Source organism: Manis pentadactyla, chromosome 1 (assembly GCF_030020395.1).
Source record: "Manis pentadactyla isolate mManPen7 chromosome 1, mManPen7.hap1, whole genome shotgun sequence".
Classification (NCBI taxonomy): Eukaryota; Metazoa; Chordata; class Mammalia; order Pholidota; family Manidae; genus Manis; species Manis pentadactyla.
In genome coordinates this window covers 191,387,881-191,409,664 of record NC_080019.1, presented here as the reverse complement: position 1 = coordinate 191,409,664, position 21,784 = coordinate 191,387,881, and the positions used below count along the sequence as shown (strand labels likewise).

Sequence of the window (21,784 nt, the reverse complement as noted above, 5' to 3'; positions counted from 1 at the left end):
AAAGACCTGTTTGTATACAGCTTTGCTGTGCAGCTCAGTGCTCACTAGCCACACGTGACTGTTGGGCGCTCCAGATGGGGGAGTGCAGTTGAAGAACTGGAAATCATTTAAATTTAGAAACTGGTACATTTAGAATTCAGGTATTAACAAACGTGTAAGCATATTTCAAACACAACTTAAGTGTGTGGTTAAGCATATTTCAAACAACTTAAGTGTGTGAATTTAATTTTTCAACTATAAGTTTTGTGAAATCAAAATACAGATAACATTTTTATCAAAACTGTTCAGACCAAGATGTGTTATAAGTAAGTGTTCAGTACACTCCGGGAGATTTAAAATACTTAATAGGAAAGAAAGAATTCAAAGTTCTCATTAAAGGCATATTATTGATATGATATTTTGGATATATAGGGGTAAATAAAACTTATTTTATCTTTTTACTTTTAACGTGGCTACTAAAATATTTAATGTTAATGTGTAGCTTGCTTCCCATTTCTTTTGGGCAGTGCTCCACTCTGGTGGCCATCAACCCTGCTCTGCAGCCTCGGTGACAGGTCACTTGGCTTCTGAGCTTTAGTTACCTCAGTACAGGACAGGGGTTAGCAGGGCTGCTCTTTCTTGTAGTAGGATCTGTATGAAGATGAGGATTGGACAGTCTTCTAAAAAACATCTGGCTGTAATAGCATATGTGGAAATATTTGGTATATTATGAGGTACTTTAGAAACAAGATTATAATATTTAAATATGCTAGATTAAAACCAATCTTTAAACCATGTTAATGTATTAAACTAATGCATTTTAAAACATCTTCTTTTAAAGTCCACGGCCCCTGAAGTTTACTGAGAAGCCTAGACCAGGCGTTCAAATGCTTTGTTCTTCGTTTAGTGTTGGTAAGATATCTTTAGTAATTTTTTCCTTGTTTTTATTTTCATATTTGTTGGATGACCACATTATTGCTAAAAACCTTTATCAGATAGATGGTAAATAACCTGTTTGTTTATTTAAGTTTAATCTGTGATATACTCATTTGGAGAGCCTTGTCTTTTATTCCCCTATTCTGCCTTTCTCTAATTTCTAATAGTAATTAGAGTCAGTGATAAAAGAGATGGTCAGCAAAAATAGGCTCCAGCTGTCCACAGGAGCGATTCCTTTGCCATGTGTGTATGATTTACCAAAATGGTGATTTTCTTTTAACAGGCTAAACTGCGTATTTTGGATAGTTTAAACCTGTTTTCCACACATCTTGATGAAATTATTCCCCATTTTCTTTCTGTGTACAGTGACCATGTGTGGTAAACTTTTATTTTTTTAGGAGAGGTCAAAGGGTTTTCTCCCATAAAAGTCTGAAAACTTCAACCATCTTTAGAGCACTGGCACTTAAAGGGGTCATTCCACAGCTAATAAAGCAGAGGGAGATAATGAACACTGCCAGATTGAACTGCTTTTTTAAATTAAAGCCCCATCTGATGAAAACATATGGTTTTTTTTTCACTACCAAACAATTCTCCAACACGACCTGAGTGTCCTATAATTCAACTCAATTCTGACACTGTCTACCTAGAAAATAGTGTGAAATTCCACAGGTTAAGGGCTGAGCCCTACAGAGAAAACTCCACCCCACTCCCCAACACACCCTCCCAGCCATACTTCAGACCATGTTGTCACCTGTGCTTCTGACTGACTGGCTATATAGATCAGAGGTTCCCACAAACCCTTCCTTGGTTTGATTAATTAGCAAAGAGCACCTCACAGAACTCAGAGATTGTAGTTGCTAGATTTTCAGCTTATAAAAAGTTGTAATTCACGAATAGCCAGATGGAAGAGATGTATAGGATAAAGTATGTGGGAAGGGGCACTGTCCGGGTGTACCACTCTCCCCTAATCTGTGTTCACCAACCTGGAAGCTTTCTGAACCCCTGTCATTTTGGGTGTTTATGGAGGCTCTGTTACATGGACATGGTTGATTATTAATTCACTGGCCATGGCTGTTGATTCAGTTCCTTCCCCTTTCCCCTCCCCAGAGTTTAGGGGGTAGGCCTGAGGTTCTCAAATCACATGGTTAGTTTTCTTGGTAGTCAGCACCTGTTCCCCCCACCAAAGTAATTCATTGACATAAACTCTGGTGCAGTTGAAATGGGTTTGTTAGGAATATCAAGACACCTTTTATCACTTGTATCACTTAGGAAATTCCAATGGGATTTGGGGCTCTGTACTAGAAACAGGGATGAAGACCAAATATATATTCTTATTAAATCAGACCATCACACTGTAGTATATTAATTTTGAAAGGTCTTCATGTAGTGAGTCAAGAAATGGATCTATTGAGATAAATTTGGTTTTGGAATAAAATCTTGCTTAATTTAATGTAGAAGTTGGGTTTGCTCAGATATTTGTTAACAAATGAGTTTTAAGTCTTAACATTTTTATTACAGGTGGTATGTTTTTAGCCACAGGTAGTACTGATCATGTAATCAGAATGTATTTTTTGGGTTTTGAAGCACCTGAAAAAATAGCAGAACTTGAAAGCCACACTGTAAGTATTCACATTCTGACATTCTGTACATTAGTTGTAAATAATATTCCTTTTGGTACATAGTCAAATATTGCTAGTGGAAATTATTGGTCCTAATTTTAAATGTAGGAGGAATTGCATTTAAAGGTGAAGGATATTAATGACGTCTCAGTACCTGACAGTGCTGATATTTTGCAGTAGTTACTTCAGCTTTGTGTGCAAAATCTTGATGTTGACAGTTTATCTCGATGGGTTCGGTGGACCTGCTCATTTTAACCATGCTCATGAAATCAGAATGCTCTTTTACTGATGTGTAGTAAGGTAGATAACTCTCAATATTCTAGAATACTGGTCAGTGGTCGTATCATCTTTTCTCCCATAGGAAATTCTGTGGGGTTAGGTAAACATAGATTCAAATCACATTAAAAGAAAGAAACCTTCTTTTTCTTTTTTTTGCACATAAATAATCATCAAAGTGAGTATGCCTTGTTTTCAGCTGCTTAAACATGTATATTTTGATCACTTTCCACACATACCAATTTTTATACGGATGTAATTAATTGTAAATACAGCTTTAATTTTAGAAGGCTTTTTTTTACTGCGTGAATCTCCCTCTGTGAGATCAGTTACATGTTAGTCTTACCAAATTCATGGATTTTTTGCAAGTAAATGTCAGTACATGTTGTAAGCAGCACAACTGCAAATCTCTTGCTTTAAACCAGATGTGCTTCCATCCATCAAACAGTTGTTTACAAACTAAGTAGATGATCACTTTCATGTTTTTTCCCCTTTAGGATAAAGTTGATAGTATCCAATTTTGTAACAATGGTGATCGGTAAGTAAGCCTGTGTCTGTGTTTCTTAAGTGTGTTTTTAAGCAGATATTTCTGTGCTTCCTAGTGTATCACTTTGTATATTACAGGTGCTTACAAGTAAATATATTAATTAAATGAAAAGTCTGGGGTGGGGAGGAGACACATGAAAGTAAGGTTTTAGAATTGTAGTTTCTGCTGGCAGTTTCAGCTGGCTCCTGTGACCAAAAGTATCGTTCTCCTTTAGATCATTGGCTAAATGCTTGATTTATAGGAAAAGTAAGCGCAAGGATAATGGAATACCTTATGTTTGAGAGTTAAAAACAAAAATCTTTTGTAATCAACGACAGTGATTGATATATCCCTCAAGAAAAAGTATCACGTAAATTATATCCTCCTTTGTGGTTCCCAGAGACTTTCAAGTGCCTTTCCTAAACTGCAATTTTTATTTAATGCTTTGCTTTGTTAAAAGATTGATTTATGTTTACAGTGGCCAGCATGAGTTAATTTGAACTTAGAATGAATATGCTAATAGTGGAGTTTTTGCTCTTAACTAATTTACCTGTACATTTAATTCTTCCTGTGTTTTTTTTGTCCTTCTCCAGGTATTTGTACATTGTCTTCTCAAAACTCAATCTATTTGACAAGCTATTGATAGAGTTTGAAATGTGCTTTACTTCATAGGGCCAGCAACAATCATAGCAAATGAGAATTTTCTCTTTCAGATATCCCCTAAATCCCTGTCTTTTAAATTAACACCTGTAGATTTACCTGCAGTCAAGATAGTTACATTAAATAATTTTTTGCTTGGGATTTTAACTGTAGCCCTAGGTGGCACAAATGTGACTGTAAAATCTTTCTCTGGATATTTTAAGGTTCTTAAGTGGTAGCAGAGATGGAACAGCAAGGATTTGGAGATTTGAGCAGTTGGAATGGAGAAGCATTTTATTGGATATGGCTACCAGAATCTCAGGGTAAGTTGAAGTTTGTTGTGTAAGTAGGTGCATCCTAAGTACTTGGTGTCTCTTTCCCTGGTTGGCTGATTGCTTTGTTGAGGGGATTGGAGTCACCTTCCATTATTAGCTACCATCTAAGTGAACGCCTTCCTCCTGGGCGTCTGATATACAGATACTTAAATCCCATGTGCCCCAAACAATTTATCCTTAGATATATGTAGGAAAGGACACGTACTTGTTCTACTGTTCCTTCTTAAAAGCATTGAGTTCCTCTTAGGGTGTTTGATTTAAAACCACCTACAATTTTTTAAAAAATTATAAAAATAAACAAGTATATCATGTATGGAAATTTTGCTTTTCTGAAGAGAGGATTTTTGGAATTTTTAAAAAGTTGCTTATAGCTGTCTGGTGAATAAACTAAGCAAACACTTTGTTGTTAAGACCAAAAAAAAATTGGGTTCCAGTGATAGTGGCTTTTTTTGCTTGCTTAAATTTGGCTTCTAAAATAGCTTTGAAGCAAAGTTTGTCCAACTGTCCCTCTTCCCCAGCACTGCAAAGAACATATTTGAGCATCTTTGAGGTAAGTTAAGCACTCCCCATGTTAGATACTACACATTTGAAATATCTTGCTTTTTTTGGTTTGTATTTGTTGGGAGGCAGTAGAGGTGGTTGAAAGAATACATGTTTTGGAGTCAGACCTTTGCTCAAGTGCAATTCAAACTCTTATATAACTATAAATTTTAAGAACAGCATTTAATCTCTTTCACCTACCTGCCTTTAAATAATGGGAATTTTAAATGATTTGACAGAAATCTCTAGCACACTGCCTGGTCTTAGTAGGCGTGTTGGTGTTCTGACCAGTGTTTGTGAGAAGTGTTACACATTTTGCCTTTTGGAAATCCTCATGTCTACTTGATTTTTAATAGTTGTAGGGGAAATTAACTCGTATTCTGCAGTAGTTCTAGCAATTGTGTTAGATTTCAAAATAAATTTGATACTAGTATTTTTGTGGAATGATCCATGGTAGAGAATGGCTTGAATATATATGAAGTATCTCTGTTCACAAATTAAATCTTTACTATTATTTAAAAATGTCAACATCTGTATATTCAGAAGCATTGTAGTGTGATAGTGAACACTGTCAATACTTGACTAATTGAAATAATGAAGGAGAAATGTGAGTGAAGATAATTTGAAACTATTCTCTGTGAGCAGTTACTTTATTAGGCAGATAGGAACATCAGTCTAAAAACTTGAATACAGTTTTTAAAATGAGACTCAAAAGTGCTTATTAGTTTTCTTGCTCTCATACTGTCTTCATAGAGAGAAATTTTCCTATGATTTCTCCCAGGGTGGGAATATTCTTTTGTCATTTAAAGTTTTACCTCTTTAAAATCTTATTTTTTAAAAAATTTTATTAAGGTAACACTGGTATATAATCTTATGCTCAGGTTCACATGTGCAACATTGTGGTTACTACATTCCCCACTGTTATCAAGTCCCCACCACATACCCCATTACAGTCACAGTCCATCAACATAGTAAGACTCTGTAGAGTCACTACTTGTCTTTGTGCTATGCTTCCTTCCCTATGCTACCCACCCTTTCATCTCCTGCCCTTCCCTTCCCACCCCTCCTCCCCAGCCCCTTTCCCTTTGGTAACCGTTAGTCCATTATTGGGTTCTGTGAGTCTGCTGCTGTTTTGTACTTCAGTTTTTGCTTTGTTGTTATACTCCCTCTTTCAAATCTTGTAGAGTTTTCTGTATGTAAGAATTAATAGATACATTTGTCTTAGTGTATAATCCTGGCTGTTCAACTAGATGAAATGCAATAACTGTTATATAGCACCTATTCCATAGTCTTACAGCTGATTTATTTAATTAAAATATTTGTTTCATCATGTTTAGAGTTTCTTAGAATGTGTTGTAGGATTTCAGAAGCACTTGCCCTTTTCTCTGCCCTCTCTGTGTTCTGACTGCTGAATTTTACAGAGACTTTCCCTATCACTGTCACAACGGCTGTAAAACACTGTAGACATGTGTACCCAACACCATTCTTGCCACGGGGCCCATAGGAACAGTCTGAGGGGATATAAAGAGATGCATACAGTCTTGTTATAGTTCAACAAATTGAGTGTTGGGTATTTTTCTAAAGATTGGGGATAGGAAGATGAATTACCTTCTTTCTGTCTGCCTAAAATTTGTAGTTATCTTCTGTGGAGAAGAGTTGAAATTATTACCAGTAGGGGTTGGAGTCAGGAAAAAAGTGAGTAATACAAAAGAGGGTAGAAGCAGCTTTGCTTTTATGTGTAGTGCTGGTGACCAAAAATCTGCCTTTAGTCAGTCTCTGAATTGCTTCTAAATCATCCCTTTCCTGCTGCGTTTTATCCTAGTCTGTTAATAGATAACCTGGTATGAGTCAGATGTCATGAACCCCCAACAGAGTTGACAACATAAGAATGTGACCTGGATTATTAATTTTTATTGTATTTTATTGTATAGTTGATAAACAGCATTGGTCAGATTAGGTATTTTTCTGTTAATGTGAGATTGTATATACTGTGTAGCCTCACATTGTATGTATGTTTTTTTCTTAGGGACTTATCGTTGGAAGAAGAAAGGTTTATGAAACCTAAAGTCACAATGATAGCTTGGAATCAGAATGATAGCATTGTTGTCACAGCTGTGAATGATCACATCCTCAAAGTGTGGAACTCTTACACTGGACAACTGCTTCATAACTTACTGGTAGGTAGTTTTTATACATTATAACAAGTAAAGATTTTTTTGAAATGTAGTACTATTTTTGAAGCTATAAAATGAATATATTTTTAATACCAATGAATAAAAATTTGTATATACACTAATGTATAAATTATTAATAGTACCGTTAATAAATTTTTAAAGCCCTTATACATTATGACAATATGGATTTTTAATTTTAAATATGTCTTGCAAACCCTCTTTAACTATATGACTTTGTTGAATAAAGGGACATGCTGATGAAGTGTTTGTTTTGGAGACACATCCCTTTGATGCCAGAATTATGTTATCTGCAGGACATGATGGCAGCATATTTATATGGGATATTACAAAAGGCACCAAGGTGAAACATTATTTTAATATGGTAAGTGAAATGAGGTGTATGTTCATGCATGCTTGCATTTGTTTCAAGTATTTGGATTATGTAGTTAAGCCAGAGACTGATCAGTGAGTGTTGGCAGTTTATATTTCTACGAGTCAGGGTCCTTGGAGCCCAATAAATATCTGACAACTATACATACATACATACCTATATGAAATTCTCTGTACAACTGATTTACATGGGAGAGAGATTTTCGAAATTACTTATTTACCTTTGTATGTGTGAATGTGTGTCCTTGTCTGTGTTTAAATTAGCAAAGTTATGGTAATTATACACAACTCTGTCACCATTTATATTTATTAAAATATTTGATAATAAAAATATGAAAAATAATATTCAGTAAAGTTATATAGGGACTCAGACCTCATTGGGTTTTTCCAGAATCTTCTTTTTTGCACATGTATATTCTAAAAACAAATTAGGCTCCTACTGCATAATTTTAGAATTTCTTAGACATAAGCACAATGCTGTTAGCCAAATCCGCAAATGTAACATTGATAAAGTAGTGTTATCTAATCCAGATTTACATCCAAATTTTGTTAATTGTCCTGATAATGTCTTTATAGTTACATTTTGCTCCTTGGATTTGGTCTGTCGGGATCATGCATTGTGCTAAGTGGTTATATATCTCTAGCTTTCTTTAATCTTCAACAATCGTTCCTCCTTTGTTTCTTGCCCTATAACTTTTTTGATGCGTGTAGGCAAGTAATGTTACAGAATATCTGTTTTGTCTGATGTTTCTTTATGATTGAATTGTCGTACATTTTGTTTTTGATGGAATGCAACATAAATGATTTTATGTCCTCCATGTATTATATTAGTATTTACATGTTATTTATTTGTCCCACTGTTGGTGATAACTTAAAGTAATTGGTTAAGGTAGCATCTGCCAGATTTCTCCACTATAAAATAATCATTTTTCCTCTTTGTAATTACTAATCTAAGTTTTTCGGGAGCTACTTTTGAGACCATGTTAATATCCTGTTCTTCATTTAAACTTTCAAAATATTAGTGTCCATTGAAAATTTTCTAATGTCATTCATATTAGTTGGCATTCTCCAAATTCATAATCTTTTTTCATTTTATATGAAGAATCTTTTTCAAACTTCTAAATATTTAAGATTTCACAAATACATTTTTGACTAATTTCATCCTTTCTTAGGAGAATGTTACTTTCATAGTTAATTTAACCATTTTTGGGTGTTTAAGTGTTTTCAAAATGCAGAGCAATAGCACTTTGAGTATATCCTTGAATGGCTGTTTGTGTAGATTTCCGATTATTTCCTTAGGATACATTCTGAGGGAATTATTATGTTGCTAAGACTTTTAATTGACATATATATTATGTATATAAGTGGTACTTTTTGTAAAAGTACCACTTTATATTGCATATAATTCAAAGCGTAGTTTTGGAGACAGTAGCAGCGTATAGATGAGAGGTTCTTACACCTTTGGTTGAAGGCCATCTTAGTCCATGTGTTCCATGTTTCTAAAATGCAATATTTTATTTACTAACCTTAAGTGCACTTAAACAACTTAAATAGCATGACTGAATTGGCAAATACATCATAAGGCATCTCTGAAAGTTACATCTGTAGGTGTTCAAATTACAAAGATTAAAAAGATTTAAGCAGCCTTGAATAATTGTTTTATGGTCTTAAAATTCACAGATACAGCCATCATCTTAACTATCACTTAAAACTCAAGTTCATCAAAACAGAAAACTTGATTAATTCAGGCTTTAAGAAGAATATAAGTTAAACAACCTCTAAGCTGAAGAATAATCTGAAAAAAGTGTCAAATGGGCAACAAAGATCTTATTTCCAATCAGACATCCAAAATTGGCTGTGGCCTTTGTATACTGAGTTCTTACCTTTGCTGCTCAACTCAAAGGCTCCTGATTCTCTAATGCTAGACAGATGACATAGGGTTGTAAGTTACTAACAGAGTGGTATTTCATGAAATACATGTTGCATTTTGTCAGGAATCATTGTGTAGGACTTTTCAAACTACAGGTGAAACTTAGTCTGTCTTGCTCTGCTTAGACGGGTTTGCCACTCAAGAAAACTTCTTTCTTAGCAGGTACCCTTAGCGAAACTTGTGGTGTGGTTAGGTCTACGTTTATGATGGGTGTAGCTGCCATCATCTTTGACTTGCCAGCCAAGGGCTCCTGCCTCTTCTCTGCTTGAACAGGGAAGTCCCAGAGCAGGGCTGTGAGGTGATACTGGTGGGGCTGTGGTGGAGGTGGCTTGTCAAAGGCCAGTGAGTCTGTGTCCTATGTTTAACAAGGAATTGGAGGAAAATCTGTTAAACGATGTTTTTTCCTTTTACTGTTATGAGAGAATATAAATATGTGTACATATTACCTTATTCAGTGCCCTAAATATCCCAGGAAGTTAATTTTTTTAAGCTTGTTAATCGGTGGCCATTCATGTACAGTATTGCAGTAGTGAAGTGTCGCTTTCCAAGCAGGTATTTGGGCATGTGTGAGTTTTGGCAGTTAGTGGGTGGCTGGTTTATTTTTCCAATATTGATCAGACTTGTCCTAAAGTTTAGTTACTGGAAAGTTACAGGTTCAGACAACAAATAAGCATTGCTTTACTCTGTTGAGAAAACCAGACAACTCATTTAACTATAAATTGATAATGCTAAACTAATAAAATTTACAGTTAGAAAGCAAGAATAAAACCATTTAAAAGTAATATGCGTTGGCAGTGTTGATTGTGCACCTAGAGCGTCCTTCCAGAAGTTTATGCCCGTTTGAAATAAGGTAGGTGCAGGTGTTAGCATATGCACCCTTGGGACTTCATAGCATTACACAGTCTGCTTGGTGGTCAGTCATCTTAAGGAAAGTGTTAGTTTCAGAGAAGTGTTATTTTAGTTGATGAATATCAAACTTCATTAATCTTTATCAAGTTACCTGTAGGTTATTAATTGGTAGCCTTTTGTTATATGTTAAAATAGTAATTTATGAAATTGCTTGTTTACTTCTAAGAAGTAAAGGAAGCCTTCACTTTGGATTGGCTTATGATGTTTTATTTGATCATTTTGAGGACCATTTCTAGGTTAGTAGTATCTGAAATGAATTTTTTTTTCTGAAAATATTAGCTGACATGTTGTAATGCAAAATTTCATTTTAACAATTTTTCCAGAAGTCATATTGTTGCTGCATGAACTGCTGACATGAAAACAGTTGACACAACAGAAGCACCTGCATAGAGTTGGTCATGACCTTTTTCTGTGTTTTCTAGATTGAAGGACAAGGGCATGGAGCTGTATTTGACTGTAAGTTTTCACAGGATGGACAGCATTTTGCCTGTACAGATTCTCATGGGCACCTGCTGATATTTGGTTTTGGATGCAGCAAACCGTATGAAAAGGTTAGTTTCAATACTTAAAGCACATAAAATAAGTAGTTGGTGAAGGATATTTTGAAAATGGGTTGCATGCATTGATTTGACTTCCTTGTTTTTTCAATTTTAATTAACTGTTTAATATTTGTTTTCTGGAGCATACAGAAACTTCATAATGTCAATCTGTCAACTTCCCTTCTAGATTCCTGATCAGATGTTCTTCCACACTGACTATCGACCACTGATTAGAGACTCTAATAATTATGTCTTAGATGAGCAAACGCAGCAGGCTCCTCACCTTATGCCTCCACCATTCTTGGTAGATGTAGATGGAAATCCTCACCCAACTAAGTATCAGAGATTAGTGCCAGGCCGAGAAAATTCTGCAGATGAGCACTTGGTTCCACAGCTAGGCTATGTCGCAACAAGTAAGTGTGCAAAGGTATTTTTGTTCCTTTTTAAAAATTATTTATTTGGAAAATGTGAAGAGTAATATAAAGAACTCTTGTACTTTAAGGTTCACCAGTTGTTAATATTCTGCAGTATTTGTTTTATTATTTTCTACATACATATTGTTTTGAACCATTTGAAAGTTAAGTTCTGGACTACATGTCTTTTTTCCCCTAAATACTTCGTTTTCTAAGAAGAAAGATACCCTCTTATGTGATCATAAAACAGTTACCAAGATGAGGACATCTAATATGTACTTATGTTGTCAAATCTCTAGTCTGTACTTAAATTTTGTCTGTTACTCTAATAATGCCTTTTATAGCTTTTTTTCTCACCGATGTAGATTTCATTTTGGGACTGCACATTAAATTTAGTTGTCACTGATTAAGGTCATGCATTTTACAGAATGCAGTACACAGGGTGATGCAGCCTTCCTGGAGCATCGCAGCAGCATGCTTGTGATTGCATTTTGTCCAGTTGTTGGTAATTTTGTCTTTGAACACTTGGTTAAGGTGATGTCTGCTTAGTTTGTCCACTGTAAAGTTATTTTTCTTTTGTAATTACTAAGTAATTTGTGGGAAGACACAATGTAAATAATCTGTTCCTCATCAAACTACCTACAAGTTTTAGGATTGAAACACTGGTGATTTTAGCCTGAATCAGCCGTTAACTATGAAGGTGGCAAAGCGGTTATTTTCTGATTCTACGTTCATTTTATTAGTTTTCCTTTCATTTATGTACTTAGTCGGTTAAGTTTTAGTACTTAGGGAGCTGTTATATAAGGGGTTATAATCCTTTATTGTCATTATTTTGTTGCTCATATTATCCTTAGATTTGACTGTGAGAGCCTCTTCAAGCTGAGCAGTGTGTTCTTTCCCAAGTCTCTGTCATTGAGCAGTTCCTTATTACTTTCTGGCACAAGATGTATGTTGCCTGTCCTAGCCAAGTGCAAGAGTTTTTTTATTGTTTATTTTTGCATTTGTTCATAGCATATTTCTGACTGCAAAGAAAGAAAATGTGCTTCTGTTTTGTTCAGCTGAGGATTAATTTACTGAAACTAAATTACCAGTTATTCTTAAGGTTAAAGCTTAATGTAAAGCCCTATATACTTACTGTTTCAGATATTTATTTTTTAATAGTTGGAAGTATATTTTATATATAACAAAACACCAATTTTGAGTGTACAAATTCAAATGAACTTTGACAAGTATTAAGCAGTTATGTAACCACCACCACCATAATCATAATATAGAACATTTCAGTGCCCCAAAAAGTTCTCTTGGGCCTGTTTGGAGCTAGCCCTCTTCCTTCTTCTGGCCCCTTGTAATGACTGTTCTATTTTCTTCACCTTTGTATAAATGGAATTGTACACTATGTAGTCTTTTGTGTCTGGCTTCTTAAACTGAGCATGGTGCTTTTGATACTCATTCCTGTTGGATCTGTCAGTCATTTGTTCCTGTTCATTGATGGTGCACTATTGTATGGCTATATCATTGGTTATTTATCCATTTACTAATAGTTGAAGAACACTTGGCTTTTTTCCAGTTTGGGGCTATTAAAAAGATGGTGAAATTTACAGCTGTGTGAGTTTTTCTTATTGCTCTCATCATTTCTATCAATTTTTGCTTTATGTATTTTAAAGTTCTGTTAATAGGTGCTCACTGCCAGGGATGTCAGAGGCTCTGTTCAGGAGGTTTTTATGGTGCTGAGTACTCTAAAGGAAGGGTTTTGTTTGTTTCGAATCTTTTCTCTGAGTTAATTAGTTATGAATATATCTATCTAGGATATCTTTAATTGCTTATTTTTAAAAATCTGACAGTTGCTAATGTAATTTTTTATTAAGGTACTATTAATATACACTCTTATGAAGGTTTCACATGAAAAAACAATGTGATTACAACATTCACCCATATTATTGAGCCCTGACTCCCCATACCCCATTGCAGTCACTGTCCATCAGTGTAGTAAGATGCCACAGATTCACAATTTGCCTTCACTGTGCTACACTGTTTTCCCCGTGACACCCCCACACCATGCATGTATACTAAACATAATACCCCTCAATCCCCTTCTCTCACCCTCCTACACCCCTCCCCTTTGGTAACCACTAGTCCCTTCTTGGAGTCTGTGAGTCTGCTGTTTTTGTTCCTTCAGTTTTGCTTCATTGTTTTACTCCACAAATGAGGGAAATCATTTGGCACTTGTCTTTCTCCGCCTGGCTTATTTCACTGAGCATGATATCCTCCAGCTCCACCCATGTTGCAAATGGTAGGATTTGTTTGTTTCTTATGGCTGAATACTATTCCATTGTGTACATGTACCACCTCTTTATCTATTCATCTACTGATGGACACTTAGGTTGCTTCCATATCTTGGCTATTGTAAATAGTGCTGCAATAAATACAGGGGTGCATATGTCTTTTTTAATCTGAGAAATTATAGTCTTTGGGTAAATTCCTAGGAGCGGAATTCCTGGGTCAAATGGTATTTCTATTTTCAGTTTTTTGAGGAACCTCCCCATATTGTTTTCCACAATGGTTGAACTAATTTACATTCCCACCAGCATTGTAGGAGGGTTCCCTTTTCTCCACATCCTTGCCTGTATTTGTTGTTCTTATTTCGATACTGGCCATCCTAAACTGGTGTGAGATGATATCTCATTGTGGTTTTATTTGCATTTCTCTGACAATTAATGATGTGGAGCATCTTTTCATGTGCCTGTTGGCCATCTAAATTTCTTCTTTGGAGAATTGTCTGTTCATATCCTCTGCCCATTTTTTAATCGGGTTATTTGCTTTTTGGGTGTTGATGCGTGTGAGTTCTTTATATATTTGGATGTTGACTCCTTGTCGGATATATCATTTACAAATATATTCTCCCATACTGTAGGATGCCTTTTTGTTCTATTGATGGTGTCTTGCTGTACAGAAGCTTTCTCTTGGATGTAGTCCCATGTGTTCATTTTTGCATTTGTTTAACCTTGTTTGAGGAGATGCATTCAGAAAAAAGTTGCTCGTGTTTATATTCAGGAGATTTTTGCCTATGTTGTCTTCTAAGAATTTTATTGTTTCATGACTTACATTCAGGTCTTTGATCCATTTTGAATTTACTTTTGTGTATGGGGTTAGACAGTGATCCAGTTTCATTCTCTTACATGTAGCTGTCCAGTGTTGCCAACACCAGTTGTTGAAGAGGCTGTCATTTGCCCATTGTATGTCCATGGCTCCTTCATTGTATATTAATTGACCATATATGCTTGGGTTAATGTCTGGTCTCTCTAGTGTGTTCCATTGGTCTATGGGTCTGTTCTTGTGCCAGTACCAAATTGTCTTAATTACTGTGGCTTTATAGTAGAGCTTGAAGTCCGGAAGCATAATTCCCAGCTTTATTCTTCCTTCTCAGGATTGGTTTGGCTATTCAGGGTCTTTAGTGGTCCCATATGAATTTTAGAACCATGTGTTCTAGTTTGTTGAAGAATGCTGTTGGTATTTTGATAGGGATTGTGTTGAATCTGTAGATTGCTTTAGGCAGGATGGCCATTTTGACAATATTAATTCTTCTTACCTGAAGAGCATGGGATGAATTTCCATTTATTAGTGTCCTCTTTAATTTCTCTTAAGAGTGTCTTGTAGTTTTCAGGGTATAGGTCTTTCACTTCCTTGGTTAGGTTTATTCCTAGGTATTCTTTTTGATGCAGTTGTGAATGGAATTGTTTTCCTGATTTCACTTTCTGCTAGTTCATCATTAGTGTATAGGAATTTGTATGCTGCAACTTTACTGAATTCAGATATTAGATCTAGTAGTCTTAGAGTGGATTTTTTAGGGTTTTTTATGTACAATATCATGTCATCTGCAAACAGTGACAATTTAACTTCTTCCTTCCCAGTCTGGATGCCTTTTATTTCTTTGTGTTGTCTGATTGCCATGGCTAGGACCTCCAGAACTATGTTGAATAAAAGTGGGGAGAGTTGGCATCCTTTTCTTGTTCCCGATCTTAAAGGAAAGGCTTTCAGCTTCTTGCTGTTAAGTATGATGTTGGCTGTGGGTTTGTCATATATGGCCTTTGTTATGTTGAGGTACTGGCCCTCTATACCCATTTTGTTGAGAGTTTTATCATAAATGGGTGTTTAATTTTGTTGAATGCTTTTTCAGCTTCTGTGGAGATGATCATGTGGTTTTTGTCCTTTTTGTTAAAGTGGTGGATGATGCTGATGGATTTTTCGAATGTTGTACCATGCTTTCATCCCTGGAATAAAGTCTACTTGATCATAATGGATGATCTTTTAGATGTATTTTTGAATTTGGTTTGCTAATATTTTGTTGAGTATTTTTGCATCTATGTTCATCAGGGATATTGGTCTGTAATTTTCTTTTTTTGTGGTGTCTTTGCCTGGTTTTGGTATTAGATTGATGCTGGCTTTGTAGAATGAATTTGGGAGTATTCACTCCTCTTTCAGTTTTTGGAAAACTTTAAGGAGAATGGATATTATTAGGTCTTCAATAAATGTTTGATAAAATTCAGCAGTGAAACCATCTGGTACAGCCAGGGTTTTTTGTTCTTAGGTAATTTTTTGATTACCAGTTTAATTTCCTTGCTGGTAATTGGTCTATTCATATTTTCTGTTTTTTCCTGGGTCAGTTTTGGAAGGTTGTATTTTTCTAGAAGGTTGTCCATTTCTTCTAGGTTATCCAGTTTGTTGGCATATAATTTTTCATAGTGTTCTCTAATAATTCTTTGTATTTTTGTGGTGTCCATAGTGATTTTTCCATTCTCATTTCTGATTCTGTTTATGTGTGTAGACTCTTTTTATTGATAAGTCTGGCTATGGGTTTATCTATTTTGTTTATTTTCTTGGAGAAGCAGCTCCTGCTTTCTTTGATTCTTTCTATTATTTTTTTCTTCTTGATTTTATTTATTTCTGCTATTATCTTTATTATGTCCCTCCTTCCACTGACTTTGGGCCTCATTTGTTGTTCCTTTTCTAGTTTCGTTGTGAGTTTAGACTGTTCATACAGGATTGTTCTTATTTCCTATGGTTGGCCTGTATTGCAGTATACTTCCCTCTTAGCACAGCCTTTGCCTTGTCCCACAGATTTTGTGGTGTTGAATTATTGTTGTCATTTGTCTCCATATATTGCTTGATCTCTGTTTTGGTCATTGATCCATTGATTGTTTAGGAGTATGTTATTGAGCCTCCGTGTGTTTGTGGGCTTTTTCTTTTTCTTTGTGTAATTTATTTCTAGTTTCATACCTTTGTGGTCTGGGAAGCTGGTTGGTATAATTTCAATCCTTCTGAATTTACTGAGGCTCTTTTTGTGGTCTAGTATGTGATCTATTCTTGAAAATGTCCTGTGTGCACTTGAGAAGAATGTGTATCCTGTTACTTTTGGATGGAGAGTTCTTTAGATGTCCGTATGGTCCGTCTGTTCTAATATGTTGTTCATTGCCTCTCTCTTCTTATTTTCTGTCTGGTTGATCTGTCCTTTGGAGTGAGTGGTGTGTGAAGTCTCCTAAAATGAATGCATTGCATTCTATTTCCCACTTTAATTTTGTTAGTATTTGTTTCACATAAGTAGGTGATCCTGTGTTGAGTGCATAGTTATAATAGTTACATACTCTTGTTGGACTGACCTCTTTATCATTATGTAATGCCCTTCTTTATCTCTTGTTATTACTTTCTTTGTTCTGAAGTCTTATTTTGTCTGATACAAGTACTGCAACTCCTTTTTTCTCCCTATTAGTTGCATGAAATATCTTTTTCCATGCCTTCACTTTTAGTCTGTGTATGTCTTTGGGTTAGAAGTGAGTCTCTTGTACGCAGCATATAGACTGGTCTTGTTTTTTTTTTATCCATTCAGTGACTCTATGTCTGATTGGTGCATTCAGACCATTTATATTTAGGGTGATTATTTATAGGTATGTACTTATGGCCATTGCAGGCTTTAGGTTTGTGGTTAGCAAAGGTTCAAGGGTAATTCCCTTGCTATCTAACAGTCTAATTTAACTCACTTAATATGCAATTATAAAAAGAATCTCAAGGGTTTTTTTTCTCCTTTTTCTTCCTCCTCCATTGTTTATATATTAGATATCATATTCTGTACTCTTTGTCTATCCCTTGATTGACTTTGGGGGTAGTTGATTTGATTTTGCATCTGTTTAGTAATTAATTCTTCTTTCTTTGCTGTGATTTCATTTCCCCTGGTGACAGCTATTTAGCCTTAGGAATGCTTCCATCTATTGCAGTCACTCCAAAATGCACTGTAGAGATGGTTTGTGGGAGGTAAATTCTCTAAGCTCTTGCTTATTTCGATATTGTTTAATCCCTCCTTTAAATTTAAATGATTATCTTACTAGGGAAAGTATTCTTGGTTTGAGGCCCTTGTGCTTCATTGCATTAAATATATCATGCCACTCCCTTCTCGTCTGTAAGGTTTTTGTTGAGATGTCTGATGCAAGCCTGATGGGTTTTCCTTTGTGATTTTTTCTCTCTCTAGCTGCTTTTAAAAGTCTGTCCCTATCCTTCATCTTTGCCATTTTAGTCATTATATGTCTTGATGTTGTCTTCCTTGGGTCCCTTGTGTTGGTAGATCTGTGCACCTGCATGGCCTGAGAGACGATCTCCTTCCCCAGATTGGGGATGTTTTCAGCAATTACCTTCTCAAAGACACTTTCTATCCCTTTTTGTCTCTATTCTTCTTCTGGTACCCCTATAATACAAATATTGTTCCATTTGGATTTGTCACACAGTTCTGTCAATATTCTTTTATCCTTATAGGTCCTTTTTACTCTCTGTGCCTCATCTTCTTTGTATACCTCTTCTCTAATTTCTGTTTCGTTTATCGTCTTGTCTACCGTATCCAATATGCTTTTAAAACCCTCCTCTGTATTCTTTAATGATTGCATCTCTGACCAGAGTTCATTCCTGAGTTCTTGAATATTTTTCTGTACCTCTGTGAACATGTTTATGATTTTTATTTTGAAATCTCTTTCAGGAAGAATGATGAGATCTGTTTCATTTGACTCTTTTTCTGGTGTTTGTGCGATTTTGGTTTGAACCAGGTTCCTTTGTCAGTTCATGTTTGTGTGTTGTGCCCTCTAGTGCCCACTAGCTGTACTCTCTGGAGCTGCTCAGCCCTTGTAGCATTGGCGGGGGTCTTGGGAGTGGTGTTGGTTCCTGGGGGGAGGAAAGAAGTGTTTCCTGCTTCCTGGATGCTATGCCTGTCTCCAGTGCCAGAACCAGTGTGGTGCACATACAGTTGTAATCCTCTATGGAGGCATTTGTAGTTGCTATAGGTCGGGCTTCCCTCTGCCTGGCGTGATGCCTGGGTAGGGGCTGCCTGTTTGTGAGCCAGGGGTGGACTGGCCTGGAGGAAGGTGCAACAGGCTGTGTGTTATGGTGCAGGGCCTTGGAGCTGCTTATCCAGCCAGGGAGATGGAGTGCCTGAAGCTCCTGATAGTCCCCAACCTGCTGGGCAGAGTGCGCCCAGACAATTTTGTCTACCTGTCCTTTCTCCTGAGCAGTAAGCTCTGTATAGTCCTTGCACCTTTAGCAGCCCTCTCACTGTTAGGAAGTCTCTCAGACTGCCCGCCTTTCTTTTCTCCCAGAGCAGCAGATGTGGATCCCTGTTTTCCATAAGCAGATGGAAACTCAGTCTCTCCAGGTATTCCTCCTGTCTTAGCTCTCCAACCCCACAGTCACCAGAGCACCATGCAGTGTAGGTTCACGCTCCCAGAGTCAGATCTCCAGGGTTAGGTGTTCAGCCATCCCAGGCCTCCACTCCCTCCCTGTTCCATTTCTCTTCCTCCCACCAGTGATCTGGGGTGGGGGAAGGGCTTGGGTCCCACCGGGTCACAGTTTTGTACATTACCCTGTTCCATGAGGTCCATTCTTTTCTCCAGGTGTATGCAGTCTGTTGCAACTTTCTTTCCTGTTCCTTTTTCAGGATTAATTGTATTAATTATATTTTCATATTATATGTGGTTTTAGGTAAAGGCCTCTGTCTCACCTCTCTGCCATCTTTAATGTTCTCTCCTCCTAATGTAATTTTAATTATAGTCTAATGAAAGTTTTTTTCCTATTCATATATATTGTGAATCATATTCATTCATTGAATTTGCAGGTGATGGAGATGTAATTGAACAAATTATAAGCCTGCAAACCAATGATAATGGTGAAGGAAGCCCAGAGTCCAGCGTTCTTGATGGGATGATACGACAATTGCAGCAGCAGCAAGATCAAAGAATGGGCGCCAGTGGGGACGGGTTTCCAGGCGGCCTTGCCAATGGGGAGGAAGCACCATGGAGAGGTAATACGTTTATGAGAAATACTTTGTCTTAATATGGCTGGATTGAAACTGAAGAGTTACAGTGGTCTTTGTCAGATATATGTGGTGTGAAAAACTTTCACATAAGCAATGTGTTTCTCCAACTTTGGTAGTTTGTAAATAGGTTTAGTAGGTGTAAAGTTGATGTACTGACCAATGGACATTGGATTCTTAAGTACATTGAAAAGCTGTTGGATTCTTTTTTGCTCTAAGAGGATAAGTGAGAGTAAAGAACAGTAAAGGAAAAGTACATTTCTGGGTTTCCCTTGCTTTAAATATTTATAATTTTTAAAAACCTGAATTTGGTAGAGAGAGCACTAAAGACCCTTACAGAAACAGAAGACTTGAAGGGAATTTTCAGAGGGAAGCACTGGAGTGTGAGAGTCATTACACTGGTAGGGAAATACTCTAGAGGAGACAGGCGATTGTTATGCAAAGCAAAACACACTGTGGGAAAGATAAATGCCTGTGCAAGATATTAGAGAAGCTTTGAGAGTTCATAAAACCCCAGCAGTGCAACCAAGGGGATCCTTGCCATGTCACACCTGCAACTGGGTCATGAATTTCAGTACCTTTTTTTTTTTTAACCCAAGTGTTTCTTTTCTACCTCTCAGAGAATTTGCTTTTTTTTTTTATGTTGTAGACCCTGAGATTTTTTATTGTAATGGCAACTGATGTGAAAATGATTCATTTCCCAAAAATCTACTTTGAATAAATTATGGCTAGAAATAGTGTGGTTTTATTTGGAAACTATTTAAAATATACTTGCTGAGTTAACTTTATTTCCTGTCTCTTTACTACTCAGTGTTGAGCTCTGATTTTCTTCAGATCTTTGTGCCCTAACTCTTGATCTCTTGTCATGTAATATGCCACATCACTGGTCTTTAGAGTTTAATTTAATTTTTATGTATAATCTGACTTTAAAATTAGTGCCTTATGAAAATTCTTTTATATATTTAATTGGTTTGGGTTTTCAGTGTACAGGATTGGGTCTGTCAATCCTTTGTTCATGACATACTCTTATCATTGGTTTACACATGCTCCTTTTCTCCCCTCCCCTCCCCCTCCTCCTACCCCTCATCCTACCCCTTGATTCCAATCTAGTTTCCTGCAGTTATAGACAAGGTTTCTGGTTATCCCCTTAGGTTGATTAGAATTTTGTTTAGTGTACAGCACTGCAAGATTCTGATTTTTATGGGAGGGGTGGTAGGAGAAGGTTCTTTCTCATTTTGAACTGTGTCCCTGACAGGCCCCCAAGGCCTTACCTCCCTTTTCCTTGTGGGCATTAAAACTCAGGTCCTCAGATTACTGATTTGGAGAAGTTTGTCAGGCTGCCACAGTTCTATTCTAGTTCATGCATCATCTCTAAATCTAATTTCCTCTTTGTTTCTAGCCCAAAGTTCCACTATTCATTTAAAAGAGCATTAGTTACATTTTACAAGTCATTTGTAGGTGTCTGTGAAGGAAGTTTTCAAGTTGCATTACTAAAAACAAAGAGGAAACTACTACTACATTAATTTTCTTGTTTCTAATGATACTTTTATCTGAACCATAGAGAATATTAGAAATATTTCTTGTTATATGGTTATAAAAATCTTGTTTCATTTGTAGTCAAGTTTCTTTTATTTTGCTTGGTTGCTTTACCTTGGAGTGGCCAAGCTTTTAAATACCATTTAAACTAAAGGCAGATGAATTTAAACAGTTTTTTTTTTTGGTAAAGTCACGCTGTGAATGGGTTAGGACTATTAAAAAAAAACTAATAGTAATTGAGTTTTATTTTCTCTTATATTTATAACATACATCTTTTCTTAGTGTTTTATTTTGAAAAAAATTAATCCTGTAGTGAAATTGCGGGAAGGCTACAACAGACCCCCCGTATGCCCTTCAGCCAAGAGCCATCATTTTGCTACATTTCCTGTGTGTGCACACAGACTCCTTGTCTCCGCCCCCTACCTCGGCTCCCATATTTTTTCTAAACTGTTTTAGATTAAGTTGGGGACATTATGACATTTTATTTTATCTCTTAGTCCTTCTACCTTCATCTCCCAAGAACAGGAACACTCTTTGTGCACAGTCCTCATGCAGCAGCCACAGTTAGCAGACTGCTGCATGATGCGGCACTACTGATGCCTGGACTTTGTTCCCGTTTCCCTCATGTCCCAGTGTTTTCCTCCTTCATGGCTTCTTTCAGTGTTAACTTTTAATAAAGCCTTGCTTGTGGCGTTTAATTGT

At 36.3% G+C, this 21,784-nt stretch overlaps 1 protein-coding gene across 2 annotated transcripts in view; it reads left to right on the top strand.

Annotated features, from left to right (window-relative positions):
• Positions 1–21,784, top strand: part of BRWD1 (bromodomain and WD repeat domain containing 1) — a 132,740-nt gene that overhangs the window by 46,795 nt on the left and 64,161 nt on the right. Inside the window, exons 10-18 of one of the 2 annotated variants that reach the window (XM_036899281.2) lie at positions 821–891; positions 2,434–2,534; positions 3,308–3,348; positions 4,200–4,298; positions 6,877–7,027; positions 7,272–7,406; positions 10,676–10,804; positions 10,980–11,205; positions 19,349–19,534. In XM_036899281.2, coding sequence (XP_036755176.2) covers positions 821–891; positions 2,434–2,534; positions 3,308–3,348; positions 4,200–4,298; positions 6,877–7,027; positions 7,272–7,406; positions 10,676–10,804; positions 10,980–11,205; positions 19,349–19,534 — 1,139 coding nt within the window. The other variant, XM_057504606.1, reaches the window with a different exon arrangement.